Source organism: Orbicella franksi, chromosome 8, assembly GCF_964199315.1.
Source record: "Orbicella franksi chromosome 8, jaOrbFran1.1, whole genome shotgun sequence".
NCBI lineage: Eukaryota > Metazoa > Cnidaria > Anthozoa > Scleractinia > Merulinidae > Orbicella > Orbicella franksi.
Window position 1 is genome coordinate 13,141,387 of NC_138152.1, and position 15,286 is coordinate 13,156,672.

The 15,286-nt window shown below is 40.7% G+C and overlaps 3 protein-coding genes across 3 annotated transcripts in view; 2 read left to right on the top strand and 1 right to left on the bottom strand.

Annotated features, from left to right (window-relative positions):
* The window catches only part of LOC145494608 (ATP-dependent RNA helicase DDX54-like), a 33,522-nt gene that overhangs the window by 9,433 nt on the left and 8,803 nt on the right, over positions 1–15,286 (bottom strand). The window contains exons 8-18 of the mRNA XM_081474134.1: positions 14,044–14,085; positions 13,407–13,502; positions 12,643–12,705; positions 12,088–12,146; positions 11,639–11,700; positions 11,443–11,479; positions 10,938–11,032; positions 10,173–10,230; positions 9,502–9,569; positions 8,989–9,073; positions 8,416–8,474 (exon numbers count right to left, since the gene is read on the bottom strand). Coding sequence (XP_081330260.1) covers positions 8,416–8,474; positions 8,989–9,073; positions 9,502–9,569; positions 10,173–10,230; positions 10,938–11,032; positions 11,443–11,479; positions 11,639–11,700; positions 12,088–12,146; positions 12,643–12,705; positions 13,407–13,502; positions 14,044–14,085 — 724 coding nt within the window. The remainder of the gene's footprint in view (positions 1–8,415; positions 8,475–8,988; positions 9,074–9,501; positions 9,570–10,172; positions 10,231–10,937; positions 11,033–11,442; positions 11,480–11,638; positions 11,701–12,087; positions 12,147–12,642; positions 12,706–13,406; positions 13,503–14,043; positions 14,086–15,286) is intronic.
* LOC145494615 (kelch-like protein 25) lies at positions 7–4,707 on the top strand. The gene has a single exon (XM_081474142.1). The coding sequence runs from the start codon at positions 1,486–1,488 to the stop codon at positions 3,121–3,123; it is 1,638 nt and encodes a 545-aa protein (XP_081330268.1). The 5' UTR covers positions 7–1,485; the 3' UTR covers positions 3,124–4,707.
* Positions 5,566–8,419, top strand: LOC145494614 (kelch-like protein 7). Its single transcript, XM_081474141.1, has one exon. The coding sequence runs from the start codon at positions 5,944–5,946 to the stop codon at positions 7,624–7,626; it is 1,683 nt and encodes a 560-aa protein (XP_081330267.1). The 5' UTR covers positions 5,566–5,943; the 3' UTR covers positions 7,627–8,419.

Genomic DNA, 15,286 nt, shown 5'->3' on the forward strand with positions numbered 1-15,286 from the left:
GGGAGACCAAGAAAGTGTTTTATATTCTTTCTTCTATTTAAGAGAGCGTGAGTGAGAGGAAAAAACAGGAACAACAGCGGAATCGCGAGTTAAATTTGAAAAAGAGAAAACAAAAACGGAGGAAAGCTCTGAGACCAGTATATTAAATGACAAAAACGCAACTAAATTTAATTTAGACACTAGGTCAAATTAGTTTAAATCTACTAGCGTTCTATCACGGATGCCGCTCTGTGCTTGGCTACGCTACTCACTATCTATTCTGTTGAAGATAGTGAGAAGCCTAGCAGTGTACGGTTGTTAATAAACTGGCGGCCGGTTCTTTACCTTTTCGAAATTTCAGTGAAGTAGATTAAGAATTTTGAACAACTAGTAGATTTATACTAAATCAATTTGATTATTCTCTCTTGATTTCTATCCGCGATATATCCGGCGATAGAAATCTCGAGCTCGTAATCTAATTGTTAAATAAATATGGCCTGCTACTTGTGAATATAGTTAAATGATCCTCACGACTTCGCTCACCGACCGCTTTCCACATTTTCGTCCCGAACGACGAAGAATGAAAACGAGAACGAGAGGACCTGCATCGAACAACGACGCATTGCATTCTGGAAGATTTATCATGGCGATCATTCTGCGATCGTCGAGAAAGAACTAACAGCATTTCGTAGCAATCGTCGCCACAACGATGGCCTTTACCGTGTACCTAAAAGTACAGTGCAACAACAGAGAAAATACAGTGCAACAACAGCGACTTCAAACTCTGCTAGGACAACCTCTCGAGTTTAAGTGTAACACGATTGAAAAACGCGGCTTAAAGAAGAGTTTAAGTTTTTTTGACCACGTACAAAATTTCCTTTAAATTGAAGAAAACCTGAAAATAATAGCTTACTAAGATAGAAAAACAGCAGAGATAATAATAAACCATAAAGGAACAATGGAGAAGATTAAGACGAATTACAAACGACGAACTTGAAAATACGCAAACCGTGACGTAGCTCCTGTTTAATTCTGAAATAAAGCGCTATTATGGATCGCCAATGTCAGCCGACAGTTCAAATTGACATTCGTAAAAATAGTTAACTATGGCCTGATTTACATAACAATGTTTTCAACAAAGAGCATATGGCGCCTTTGGCCTAAAAGAATTAACATTGTGGCTTTGGTAAATTGCCCAACATGTTTGATGAAAGTTGACCATTTCGCTTGTTACGACCAAAACATGCAAAGAAAAAACAGATGAAAATTACGAAGAGTCTTCAGCAGTATAGAAACTCAAAATGTGAATAAAATATACGAGAACTTCACTGGCTCTACCGCTGACTCAATGTTGGGTAATTTGGCGACTTGCGTGACTTCCGGGAAAACAAGTACACCTGGGAACGAGAATGCTTCCGGGTAAGAAGTGGAAAGCATTAAAGATTGACGACATTGATTGCGTTCGATGTATTTCGGCGAATTTCGAAAACCTCACCGTCCACAGCTATGGATTCGAAAAGAAAGCATCAACAGCAACTGAAGATACTTCACACATTGAATTCGTTTCGAAAGTCTCAAACATTTTGCGATGTGTTTCTCGTTGTCGACAATTCTCGACTACCCGCTCACAAAGTTGTACTCGCTGCGAGCAGTCCTTACTTCAAAGCTTCTTTTACGAGCGAGTTGCCGGGAGGAAAATCGGGCAACGAATTCCCAGTTGATATACCGGCGTTTCTTCCAGACACTGAAAGTATCGAGGAACTTTTGAACTATGTTTACACCGGGGAGGTTGAAATTTCCGAAGAGAATGCCAAGAAACTGTTCGTTATCGCCGATTTTTACGATATTCTGAGCCTGAGAGAGGCTTGTGCTGAGTTTTTGCTGATCAATCTGAAGCCTTCAAACTGCTTGGCGATTCAGATCTTTGCCGAGAGATACTGCCAATCATTACATGAAGCCGCTTGGGAATATATTTGCAACCATCTTGGAGACATTTGGAAAACAGAGGAGTTTTTGTCTTCAGATTTCGAGGATGTAACAGAGCTAATTTGTAGCGAGAGACTTGATTTTAAAATGCAAAGAAACGAAAAGGAAGTTTTCGACGGAATAAGGTCATGGGTACAGCGTGATCCTGAAACAAGAGAGCATTACTTCCCGGAACTTTTTAGCCATCTTCGCTTGCCGGCCATGTCGCTTCAATTCCTCACGGAAGTCATTGACTGTGACGCGTTCGTCACGCGAAGTCACGTCTGCGAAGATTGGGTCACAGCAGAACTTGACGCACGAGGTGTCACGGAGGGTATTGTGTTATTGAGCGAAAATGGATGTGCTTCTTGTTACATTCCGACGAAAAAAGCCCGGTTTGATTTGTCTAGATTGCCGAGCTTCAACGAGGTAAGGGCAATGACTGTCTGTGAAGGCAAACTGTACGCCATTGGCTGGCAAGATGACCGTTTAACGATTGAAAAATTCGACCCTCAGGACAACATCTGGTCGGTGGTACTATGGAAGATTTCCAACCTTCCTTTAGCGGCCGTGACGATGAGCAACTGCATATACCTGTTTGAGGAAAGTGGGGTGATGCGTTACAAGCCTTTGGACAATTCCTGGCAAGATGTGGACCCGATGCGCTCCTCACGAAGGGGCTTTTGCGCGTTGTCGTTGAACGGACTCATCTACGCGATCGGGGGCCACGATGGACGTAGTCGGCGGAGGCTCAATATTGTCGAGAGTTATGACCCTAGCAAAGACCAATGGAGATACGTTCCATTTATGTACAAGAATCGTTGCTCCGCAAGTGCGACTGTTATGGACAATAAAATCCTTGTGGTGGGGGGCACGGGCGATTTTTTTCAACCGCTTGGGGATTGTGAGCTGTACAACCCTACAACAAATGCGTGGAGCTTGGTGCAGGCAAAATTGTGTGTCGCCCGCTCTAACGCGGCCATCGCCAGAGCAAGAAGAACGATCTTTGTATTCGGTGGAACTTACAGCAATGGGATTGTTGAATATTACGACAAGGATAAAGAAAACTGGACAGAAGTTGGAGAGATTCCGTCCACTATGTCGTTTAATCATGCGTGTACCGCGTGGCTACCAAAAGCGCTTTTTGAGCCACTAGAAGGCGTTCCGCTTTGTTGTTGAGAACAGAACAACAAAGAGCAAGATGGACATAGACATGTATATTTTTGTTCTAATGAAGCAGCGAGTTTATTCGCCCAGGCTTACCACCCTCTGTTTGCTTCGATGGTATGCCAAACCCAGCAATGATACTTTGATTTTATAAAACAATATTTGATAAACGCAAGGAAGATGTTAGCAAGCAATTATCCGGTAACAAAAGAAAAGTTTGATTCGCTCGCACTGAAATTAGATTTAGAAACGATCCTGATACGACACCTAATTTCTTCACAAAGTTGCTTTTGGTCAGTTTGTGTTCCACAACATAACATTTCTACCAAGATTTAGAGAAGGGACTCCTGTCAATGATATTTTGGAGACCCTCCAACATTCACTATAGCCTTATGTCCCAGCCGGGATGATAAGGAGGAGTGAGTGAGTGTCAAACATTCAAGAGGTGGTCTTTGATAACTCTCTGAGACAAGCTGGTAGCAGAAGCTTTCTGGCAAACTCCCACAGATCAATCCTCTCAGTAGCATTGCCGTTGTAAAGCAGTATATCTAAGCTTGACTTCCTATCAGAGGAATGACCGAAACTCTGGATTGGCTGAGTTCTCCCTGGGTGAATTCTTTTCATTATATGGCTAACTCCGTGAGCGGGCAGGATGAATCAAATCCTGCGCTGTGATCGGCTACTCGAGCGGGCAAGATGGAGCAATCTTCCCCGCTCGGGACTACCCGCCGTGTCCCGCAAAAAATTTCCCCGAAAGCCATATAATAAATCCTTTATTGACCAAGCTTGTTCGGTCAAGATGGCTGGATATTGGCCTCGTTCTTTTTTTGCGAGTTTATGGACCTCGACTCCGTCGATTGTTTTCTTTTTCTGTAAATCCTCTGATTCCTTGGAACATGCATTTCTGGAGTGTCCTGCTGCCCTAAACTTCTTTCAAAAAGTCCTTACATGGTTCAATAATGAGCACAGAGTTAACTCTACACCATCTAAAATACAGCTACTATTTAAGGACTATGATCTTCCCCCAAAATACAAGCCCAAACCTAACCTGGAAGTTTGGGATTTTAGTTGTGCAAACTCAAAAATATTATGATTCTGGCAAAATGTTGGAAAAAACTTTAAATTTTCTTGAACTGAAGTCAGCGCTACCTTTGCAACGGAAAGCTTAAAAATGCGAAAGTTAAATTAATTTAATTCAATTTACAATATATAATCAGTCTCAGTGGCAAAATCAGTAATTAGTGTTTTGCTACTATTGTTATAATATGAATGTAAGAAGCATCAGTAATGGTACTATATCATTTTGTAAGTAGTGTAAGTGTTAGTATCGTAAGTTAAATAAGTAATTGTATTGTTTTGTAGAGTAAGTTATGCAAATTGTAGTATTGTAAGTAGTATCTGTAATTGCATCGTATTGTTAAGTAATTTAAGTAGTGTAAGTAGTTGTATTACTGTTGTAAATTGTGTAAGTAGACGTACCAGTGTTGTAAGTAGTGTGAATCACAATTAAAGTATTAAAAAAAAAAAAAAATCCTTCACTTACCAAGCTTGTTCGGTCAAGATGCCTGGATATTGTCCTCGTTCTTTTTTTTTTTTTTTTTTGCGAGTTTATGGACCTCGACTCCGGCTCGGTCCATAAACACGCAAAAAAAAAAAGAACTTGGCCAATATCCAGTCATCCTGACCTCACACTTGGTCAATAACCCATATATATTGCCTGATGATATTACAATCCTTAGACATCACTTGAGAAGCTCAAAAACTTCCTTGATTGCTACAAATATCCAAGGAATGCAACCATACAAAGTTCCTCGTCAGTTCACCCCCCCCCCCCCTTATACCATAGCTCCTTCACAAGAGAACCCCACGGAAATTGCAGTCATTTTGTGAAAGCGATGGACCGTGCATTTCTATAGTACGTTGGCAAAACAAACTACTTCAAATGTTGAAAGGAACGTTCAAAACCTCGCACATAACTCGTAACTTAAAAACACTTCTGACACCGAGTTTGGCTTATTGTGCAGATAAACCATAAACATACGAGTCCATCACATGTTTTAAATACAGTTATTATTATTATTTTCTGCACATTCATTTTGTATTCGAACACAGGAGACAGAGAAGTTCAGTGCAAGAACAGCGACTTCAAAATTTCTGAGGCAAACTCTTAGGCTAAAATGAAACAAGATTAAAAAACGCGGTGAAAACACAATGCAATCATGGGTTGCCAATGTCAGTCGAACTTTAAATTGACCTTCGTGAATAAACAAAACTTTGGCCTGATTTACATAACAATTTCTTCCACAAAAGAGCAGATGGCGACTATGGCGTTAAACAATTAACATTGCAACTTTGTAAATACCGTAGACCTTTTCAGTCTGGGCGGTTCGTTGCCCCATTTCAGACCATGTAGTGATACTCTTGAGAATTCTTTCTTTCAAATTTTCAAATAGTCGCGTGCATATGAATAAATAAAAAGAACGATTCTCTAGAGAATATCACTTGGTCTGTAATAGGAAAACAAACCGCCCAAGCGAAAAAGGTCTATTGCCGAACATGTAAGACCATGTAACACGAAGGTTCACCTTTTCGCTTCTTCCGAGTATAACACAGAAACAATAGCTGAAAATCACCAGAAGTCTTTAACAATATAGAAATGCGAACAAAATTATGAGAAATCTATTTCAAAATGTGAATTTTGCAGCGCCAATTTTACGGTTCACTGGGTCTACCGCTGACTCTTTTTTACTAATTTGGTAAATTGTGTGACTTCCAGATTTGTGTAATTGATTGCTTTCGACAAGTTTCAGCGAGTGTGGAAACATCGCAGCTATGGATTCACAGACAACAGGTCTAAACAGAAGAAAACATCAACAGCGACAGGAGATGCTTCACACATTGAATTCGTTTAGAAAGTCTCAAACATTTTGCGATGTGTTTCTCGTTGCGGACAATTTTCGACTTCCCGCTCACAAAGTTGTACTCGCTGCGAGCAGTCCCGTCTTCAAAGCTTCTTTTATGAGCGAGTTGGCTGGAGGCGACGAATTCAAAGTCGATCTCCCAGAGTTTATTCCAGAAACGAAAATTATCGAGGAACTTTTGAACTACGCTTACACCGGAGAAGCGGAAATTTCCGACGACAATGCCGAGGAACTGTTAGTTATAGCCGATTATTTTGATATCCCGAGCCTAAAAGAAACTTGTGCCGAGTTTTTGATGATCAATCTTAAGCCTTCAAACTGCTTGGCGATTCAGATCTTTGCCGAGAGATACCGCCATCAACAGTTACACGAGGCCGCCACAGAATACATTTGCAATCATCTCGGAGACATTTGGAAAACAGAGGAGTTTTTGTCTTCGGATTTCGAAGATGTGAAAGCGCTCATTTGCGGCGAGAGACTGGATATTAAAACGCAAAGAGGTGAAGAAGAGGTTTTCGACGGAATCAGGACATGGGTAAAGCGTGAAAGCGAAACAAGAGAGCATCGCTTTGCGGAACTTTTCAGCCATCTTCGCTTGTCGGCCATGTCGCTTCAATTCATCACCGAGGTCATTGACCGTGACGAGTTCGTGACGCGTGATCACGAATGCAAAAGTTTGGTAACAGCAGCTCTTACTCTCCCAGACGAAGAGCGTGACGAGCCACGAGGTGTCGCGGAAGGTATTGTGCTATTGAGCAAGAATGGATGCGCTTCTTGTTATATTCCCGCATCAAAAACCTGGTTTGATTTGTCTAGATTGCCGAGCTTCAACGAGGTAAGGACAGTGACTGTTTGTGAAGGCAGACTGCACGCCATTGGCTGGGAAGATGACCGTTTAACGATTGAAAAATTCGACCCGAAGAAAAACATTTGGTCGGAAGTACTGTCCACGTTTAGCAGCCTTCCTTTGGCGGCCGTGACGGTGGAAGATAGCATTTGTTTGTTCAAGGAAAGTAGTGTGACGCTTTACAAGCCGATGGACAATTCCTGGCAAGATATGGCCCCGATGCGCTCATCGAGAAGGGGCTTATGTGCGTTGTCGTTGAACGGGCTCATTTACGCGATCGGGGGCCACGATGGACAGCAGGGGCTCAATAGCGTCGAGAGATACGACCCTAGCAACGACCAATGGGAAAACGTTGCATCTATGGACGAGACGCGTTGCTTCGCAAGTGCGACTGTCATGGACAATAAAATCCTCGTGGTGGGAGGCACGGGCGATTTTTTTCTCCCGCTTCAGAACTGTGAGCTGTACGACCCCACAACAGATGTGTGGAGCTTGCTGCGCGCGGAACTGTGTGTTCCTCGTTCTAACGCGGCCATCGGCAAAGCAAAGAAGAAGATTTTCGTGTTCGGTGGAATTTACAGTAATGGGATCGTGGAATTTTACGATAAGGATAAAGAGGAATGGGCGGAAGTTGGAAAGATTCCGTCTACAATGTCGTTTAACCACGCCTGTGTCACGTGGCTCCCGAAAGCTCTGTTTAAGCAGCTGAAAGGCGTTAAGCTTCAACATGACCAACAAAACGGTTAAATAACGAGAGCTGAGTGAACATGAGAAGAAATGACTTTGCTCTAAAGAAGTAACAGGTTTAGAGACACGCGCGTTTCTGGCAACGGTTCATCAACGTCTGTTTGCTTTGATAGTATGCCTGTGAACAGGGTTCCAAACACACCAGTGATAGCTTCATTTCATGGAACAGTATTTGACAAATTCCAGGAAGGCATCAGGAAGCGATGATGAGTTACAAAAAGTTTAATTCACTCGCACCGCGAAATCTCCTGTTACATTATTTGCATTCTTCACAAAGTTGCTTTCAAGTAATTTTTCAATGTTGTTCAACAACATACATGTAACACCTTTTCTTTAACATAGCCCAGAGCCAGAAGCTCTCTCCGCTGTATAAAAATGGCTCGCTGTTGTATTAAGCTTCATTTTAGGACTCAAAAGTAATCACAGTTCAAGCAGCTATGCTACCTAGGTACTGAACGAATCTAACAGAGATACAGCTATGTAGAGCGGTTTTCAATTGAGTGGGGCAAAACCAAAACCAAAAGAATCACTCTAGCCAATCACAAAGGCCACTTAAAACCAATGAACCAATCAAAACTCGAAGTAATTACGTGTAGCTGACGCAAAGCGCGGGAAAACGTGTGTGAAAGTATCACAATTAGTTTTTGCTTTATTTCTGATTAGATGAAAGAGCCGGTGGCGCGAGTTTTTTAAGTCAATCGGCGTGTAGCGTAGTGATGCAAAACCAATTACTTTTCGACACTCAAATAAAAACCGCTCTGAATAAGATATACTTTTTGTTGTTTATACCTCGTCACTACCCACGAGAGAATAAGCCGTTCCACTGCGACCAGCTCTTGCAACCCGACCTGAGAAAAACAAGGGCGTAACAGTCTTTCGTTAAAATAGAACGGAGCTCAAGAGACGGTGTTTACTCGAACTAGTGGTTTGTGGACTCAAAACTAAACTTGATACACTGATCTAGGGAATGAAAAACATAGCTCACTTTGAAAAAGGATGTTGGCCTCCAAGCTACGTGGAATAAGCTGGGAGGGGTATCAAAAGTAACAAATGTGGCATTCCGTTCTGCCATATTTGTTAAACCGCTCCCCCCCCCCCCCACCCCGCCAATAACTCCACAGGCCCTGACGAGAGGCTACTTGGGCGCTATGTTATCACTTCGTTTGAAATTAAGTAAGCTATGCATGTAGTGTCTATTGGAATGTAGGAACTCTGTTACAAACAGCTCGTAGATTCCACTGGGGCGTCTATTTTGTTTGAGAGGGGTGGAAAATTAGCTGGATAGAGTTCCCTGAATAGCATCATTACCACACAGGTGTTTACTAAATGCCATGGAATACAAATCAGTGTTGAGTGACTCACCTACTCGATGAATAAAAAGCTTTGGTTTAGCTGGAAAGTTGTAATTGATCACGTTATCCAGCATCGGGATGTCAATTCCACGAGCCTAATGATCGACGCACAGATGAAAACATATTAAAAACAACATTGGCTCCCTCTCATGCACAGTTTGTCTGTTGACAGTCTCATATCAATAGGCCAATTTCCGAGTTACCTTGTGCCTCTGAAAACGAGTCCACGTGCAAAACCTTTCATATGAAAATGAGATTGATTTGCACGAGAATGAACCTGTAGATGCAACACATTTTCATATGAGCAAAAGGCAACTTGGAAATAGCCCATTCAGTACAATTTCGCCTAATTAAAAAGAAAAAAAACCCAGTAATTTTGTAACCAGTTGGGTTACGATTTGCAGTAAGTCCATACTATCAATTAATCCCGTCCGCCACCCCTTTCAAGAGGTGTTAGAAATAAATAAGTCGGAAAAAATAAAGAATCACGCAAACGCGTCATAACCGAGAAATTTTCACTTACAGCCACGTCAGTAACGACCATAACGTTCGTTTTCTTGTGTTGAAACTTGCCAATGTTGATCTTTCTTGCTGTAAAAAGAAAAAAAGGTTACCAAATATCTTTTTAATTTAGAGATGTCTCGCGTCCAAGGTTTAAACTGTAGATATCAAGACCCCTATATCAGATTAGAGCTTATAGAACTGACAATCAAACTATACCAAGAATTTTGGAATAAAATGAATTGTCGAAATTTTCATGATCTCTAAATGCGAGCGAATGACCTTTTCAAAGCCTTGTTTTCGATACAAGTCAAAGGAAACTTGTTCGTTTGCCCTATACTTGGACAGTAGCTAGTCTTTCAAGTTCGCCTAGGATTTGATAAGGATTTCATCGAGAATTAAGATACATTGTTTGTAGAATCGTGGCAGGAACCTTACGAATATGCAAGCTACAAAATTCTTGAAGATCTTTAACGATCTTTGACAAGAGACATAAGGATCCTCAAAGTTTTTTATTCATCCTTCAATTCATCCTCACAAATCTACAATAGGATCTGCATGCAAATCTCTAAAGGATGTACAGAGATCCTTAAAAAAATTCACCAGGGAAACGAGCTACTTCGGTAATCATTCACCATCAAACCCTGAACTGTTGGCATGTAATAACAAAAACGTTCAAGCTTGCCCACTAACCTGCTTGATCCAAGGTGCTGTAAACAAAGGAACTTTCTATTCCAGCGACTTCTAGCAGCTGTAATATACCGAGAAAATGAGAAAAAACTACATCTAATTCTGAGTGTAACTTTGAAAAGGTTAAGAGAGTTAGTCGTGGAGGTGGGCTGTTCAAAAAAAAAGTTGTTTAAATGTTGTTTATAGTGGACACTGCACTTAGCTACACCTAGCTAGTTCACAGGCATGCCACTTGAACTGAAAGAAACAAATATATCAACTAAACATAATAGGCTTAAAAGTCCCAGCTGGCGAGAGGAAGACCAGTTGGCTATTTACAAGCATGACTGAGGAGCTGAACGAGGGTCTACCGAGAAAATAACTCCAGTTTAGTGGTCAGAGCGGGAATTGAACCCGCAGCCTCCGGATTTCAAGTCAGGCGTCCTAACCACTCGGCCACGCTGCCACGCCGCACATCCACACCCAATTTTTGTGAGACTACCCACGGGTATCGGGGATCTTCGTTGAAAAAGGCGTTACATGTATGAGTATTTGTAGCTCAACGGACTAATAATAGGCCATTTTCGCATTATCGGTATGGGACCGGAACTAGCTTGAAACTGAGGCTAATGCAGGGAGTCTTTTCAAATGCAAATGACATTAATCTCTTTTTAATGTTATTCCCCCGCATCAGCCTCCATTCCAAGCTAGTTCCAGTCCAATACCGAGAATACGAATATGGCCTTTTTCTTCAAACTGTATCTGGGTTATTTCTTTCGTTCTGTGTACCTCTTTTAAGTATTCCACATGGTGCTTTGTAGCCGTAAAGACAAGGGTCTGTTCAGATGGTTTGACCAAGTTTTGAAGAATGTGCAACAACACAGCTGAAACAAAAACAATACAACTGAAACGATGCTTACGTAGCTGTAACAGTGTTTTTTTTAAGCCTTTCATAGAAAACAATATTAATATATTCCGTACACAGTACCTTTTTGCGTGTTCATTCTTTCAATCTAACGGGGTTTTTATTTTGTTCGCGTTCTCGGCTTTGTTAGAGAAAACAGCACGTCTGTGAACACACTAACATATGTAATCTCAGCAGCCTAAGTGTAACGGGTGACAGGTAAACCCAGCTGGCTGTCTAAGACAGACATCTCCCTGACACAGACATTTGGTGTTGACGCCGAAAATCGACAGCTTAGTAAGTCATGATTACCAATGTCAAAAGAAAGGTGTGAAATTTATTGGGGGAACTTATTGAGCTACTGTACTGTAAAACAAGGTTGGGACTAACCTGGTTTGTCATCTGATCTCAGTGAAAAGAAAGCAAGCTTGAAAAGAAAAGAACAAATTGTGAAAACGACTTGTGTAACGATATAACATCATACCTAACACAAATCATGTGAAGTTTAACAGAAAGTGAAACATGTTTTTTCCTCATTGAACACACAAAAAAGTGGGAAAACAACAGGGACAACAAAATGACCTACCCTTAACTGCTCACTTAGTTTGGAGTCAACATCCAGCCTTATAAGGACAGGGTCAGTTAAACCTATCAAAGATACAAATACACTGTATCTTGTAAAACTTCATTCTGTTCTAACTCATTTTCTTTTCATTCTACGAAAACGAGAGCTTGTAGCTTAGGCCCCATTCACACTATGTCGGAGGAATTTGAAAACGGAGGTTTCATTCTGAAAACGCGTTTTCAAAACCCTCCGGGTTGAAGAGGGTTTTCGAAAAGCTCCGTTTTCGTGACGGATTAGTGTGGACGGTAGGTCTAACCGTAGAAATAAAGCTGCGTTTTCAAATCTATCTGGCGTGGTGTTAGTTATAATGATTATCAATCCACATTACTGAAACATCGCACGTCGTTGAAAACTACTTGAGAACTTGCAGCTTAGTTACAAGGATTATCGTAATTATCAGCTCACATTACCTGCTTTCGTGAAATCCACTAATAATTTTGGAAGAGTTGCAGAAAACAGAAGGGTTTGTCTGAAAAGAAGGAAACAGAACTATGTCAACACAGGAGGCTGGGCTTATTATGTACGGCCAGCTTAACAGCTCCACCAAGGACAGAGCTAGACTCGGGAAATGATAAACTAAGGAGCTAGACTAAGGTGAACCTTTTGCATCACAAGCCTGTTCCAGGCATTTGATTACAGGTTGTTAGAGATTAAACACAAACGACAACAAGAGGAAAACTAAGTGGCTGGTGTCTCCAAGTAACGCTTGTTTTGTTTGTTTGTTTGTTTTTGTTTTGTTTTGTTACGGTTTTTTTTTTTTCACTTACTGCTCTTTGCACTGCAAAACTACACCACTAACTTGCACTCAAACGTTTGCCAAAAGAAAGAAGTTGTACTAATTCATTCGCTAAAATAAAAGTCTAAATATTTTACCATCCTTTGTTCATTGCTTTGCCAAAAAAGAAACATCTGTGAATTAAATCAAATATATTTACAAAGGTCAACTTATGTGTAGAATATTTTACCTGGAATCTGGAAGACGATTGATAATTTCATGAAGTTGCTGAGCAAACCCCATCTCAAAGAGCCTGCAAAAAAAAAGAAAATTGTTACTTGATCAAGGAGCCAATCTCATTAATCACTGTTACTTCAGATGAACTTCGACTATCTAAGCCTAAATCTCCATGCAATTCCATGTAACTTTGAGGTGTTTGGAAATGTGGTCAAACACTGCCTTGAGTGTTCGCTTATATCTTCTCAATCAAAACTAAAACTAAGGAGAAAACGGAGAAATAAACCCTACAAATCTATGCAGATATCCAAACACTGTTGCCGTTATGATTTCCATTGTTAAACTTGATGACTTTAATGGTTTTGAGAACTAGAGATCAGCTGGCCACCATTCTGTAGTAACAATGGAGGAATCAATGTCTGTAAGCCAGGATTTGACTTTATTACGTGGCTACCTCCGTGGGTGGGCAAGATGAATCAAATCCTGCACTGTGATTGGCTACGTGAGCAGGCAAGATGGAGCTATCTTGCCCACTAGGGACTACCCGCCGTGTCCCGCAAGAAAAATTTCCCCAAGAGCCACATAATAAATCCTTTATTGACCAAGCTTGTTCGGTCAAGATGGCTGGATATTGACCTCGTTCTTTTTTGTGTGTTTATGGACCTCGACTCCGTCTCGGTCCATAAACACGCAAAAAACAGAACTTGACCAACATCCAGCCATCTTGACCGAACAAGCTTGGTCAATAACCCATATTTATTTTTCCTAACGTTGTACCTGTCAGCTTCATCAAACACAACATATTCTACTGCAGTCAACTTCAGGTCCATTTCCATCATGACATGAAGAAACCGTCCTGGAGTGGCCACAATACTATGTAAAAAAAAAAATAATAATAAAATAAATAAATAAATAAATAAATAAGTAAATGGAATAAATAAATACATACATAAATACATAAATACATAAATACATAAATACATAAATACATAAATACATAAATACATAAATACATAAATACATAAATACATAAATACATAAATACATAAATACATAAATACATAAATACATAAATACATAAATACATAAATACATAAATACATAAATACATAAATACATAAATACATAAATACATAAATACATAAATACATAAATACATAAATACATAAATACATAAATACATAAATACATAAATACATAAATACATAAATACATAAATACATAAATACATAAATACATAAATGAATAAATAAATAAATAAATAAATAAATAAAGTTACTTAAATTACTGATGAATACAGTAACTGTTAGTAATAAACCACAAATTAAAATAATGATGCAAAGCAATGTTGATGTTACAACAAAGTAATAATCACAACTACTGGTAATAATAAATTATCAGTATAGGGACTTACATGTCTGGATTTCCATGCAATGCTGCAAACTGCCCTCCTAGACTGAAATCAATAATAGCCACAACATTATGAACTTTTACGATACTAAAACTGTACATCAATGTACAGTCAAACCCTGTTATTCCAGTCACCAATGGGCCGCAACAATCTGGCCATATTACAGGGGTTCTCTAATGATATTAAGAAAATGGCTGACTGAGCTTTTGTTTGGGGTAGCATGAAGTGGCTGTAATAACAAGGTGGATATAAACATGGCAGCCGTAAGGCGGGTTTGACAGTAGATACAGCTGTGTTGTGTTTTGGGGGCAAAACACTTTACTACTCTCATAGTTCTTCTCTTCACTTAGGAGGACAGCAACCTATTTGAGTGATTCTGATGGGGGGGGGGGGGGGAGAGGGGGGGAGAAGGAGTTTTGCTACTACCCTGGGATGGCATGCTAGCTTTACTCCTGCATGGTTGCAAAAATGCTACGGGGACTGGGGCAAGCTAAATAGCTTGATGTGCCTCTTTTGGCCAAACTTGCAGTAAAAAAAAAAATTCAATAGCCAGCTGACGCAAACCCTTGAAATTTCTAGAGGTGTAGTGACCCAGCATTAATACCTAAAAGCATTCCATTGTGGGTGGGTGGAGGGTTGGACAGTTCTAGATAATTTCTGACATATATCATTGCACTTTTGTTTCAGTTGCTCAGGTTACTACATGATGACAAAGAACTTATCAATAAGAAGTTGTCAAACTGAAGGGGCCAAGTCCTCGGCCCCAATGGTAGATATTTTAATGTTAGCAGCTGATTAAACTCTTCATATGAGCCAAGTGGCTTATTCTGGTTTCAGTAGCATGAAGTGACTAGGAGTATTTCTACTCCCCCATGGATGGGATGCTAGTCCATTGCAAGGTTACCCCCCAGTTAACAACTGCATCATGCTGGAAGATGGGTGCCTGGGATAACAGGGAGCCTCCACTATGACTAGCCGGTCTGTAGACAGTATAAGGCTCCCGTGGTTGGCAATCCCCGCAACCCAACCATGAGCCCCCTCATAGTCTTCCAGGCACCGGTGATGCTAAGTTCACAGTGGAGACGGGGAGGGAAAGGGGGGGGGGGGGGGGCAGAAAGATGTCAATGAATAGACCAAAACCATTCCAGGGACCACCACACTGGAACATGCTACTGGTAGTACAATGGCGAAGAACACTGAGCATGCAATACCACACGAATACCGCTGACCGCAAGTACCAGCTACT

Excerpts from the sequence above, each read along its gene's own strand:
- LOC145494615 (XM_081474142.1), top strand. The coding sequence starts at position 1,486 with ATGGATTCGAAAAGAAAGCATCAACAGCAACTGAAGATACTTCACACA.
- LOC145494614 (XM_081474141.1), top strand. The coding sequence starts at position 5,944 with ATGGATTCACAGACAACAGGTCTAAACAGAAGAAAACATCAACAGCGA.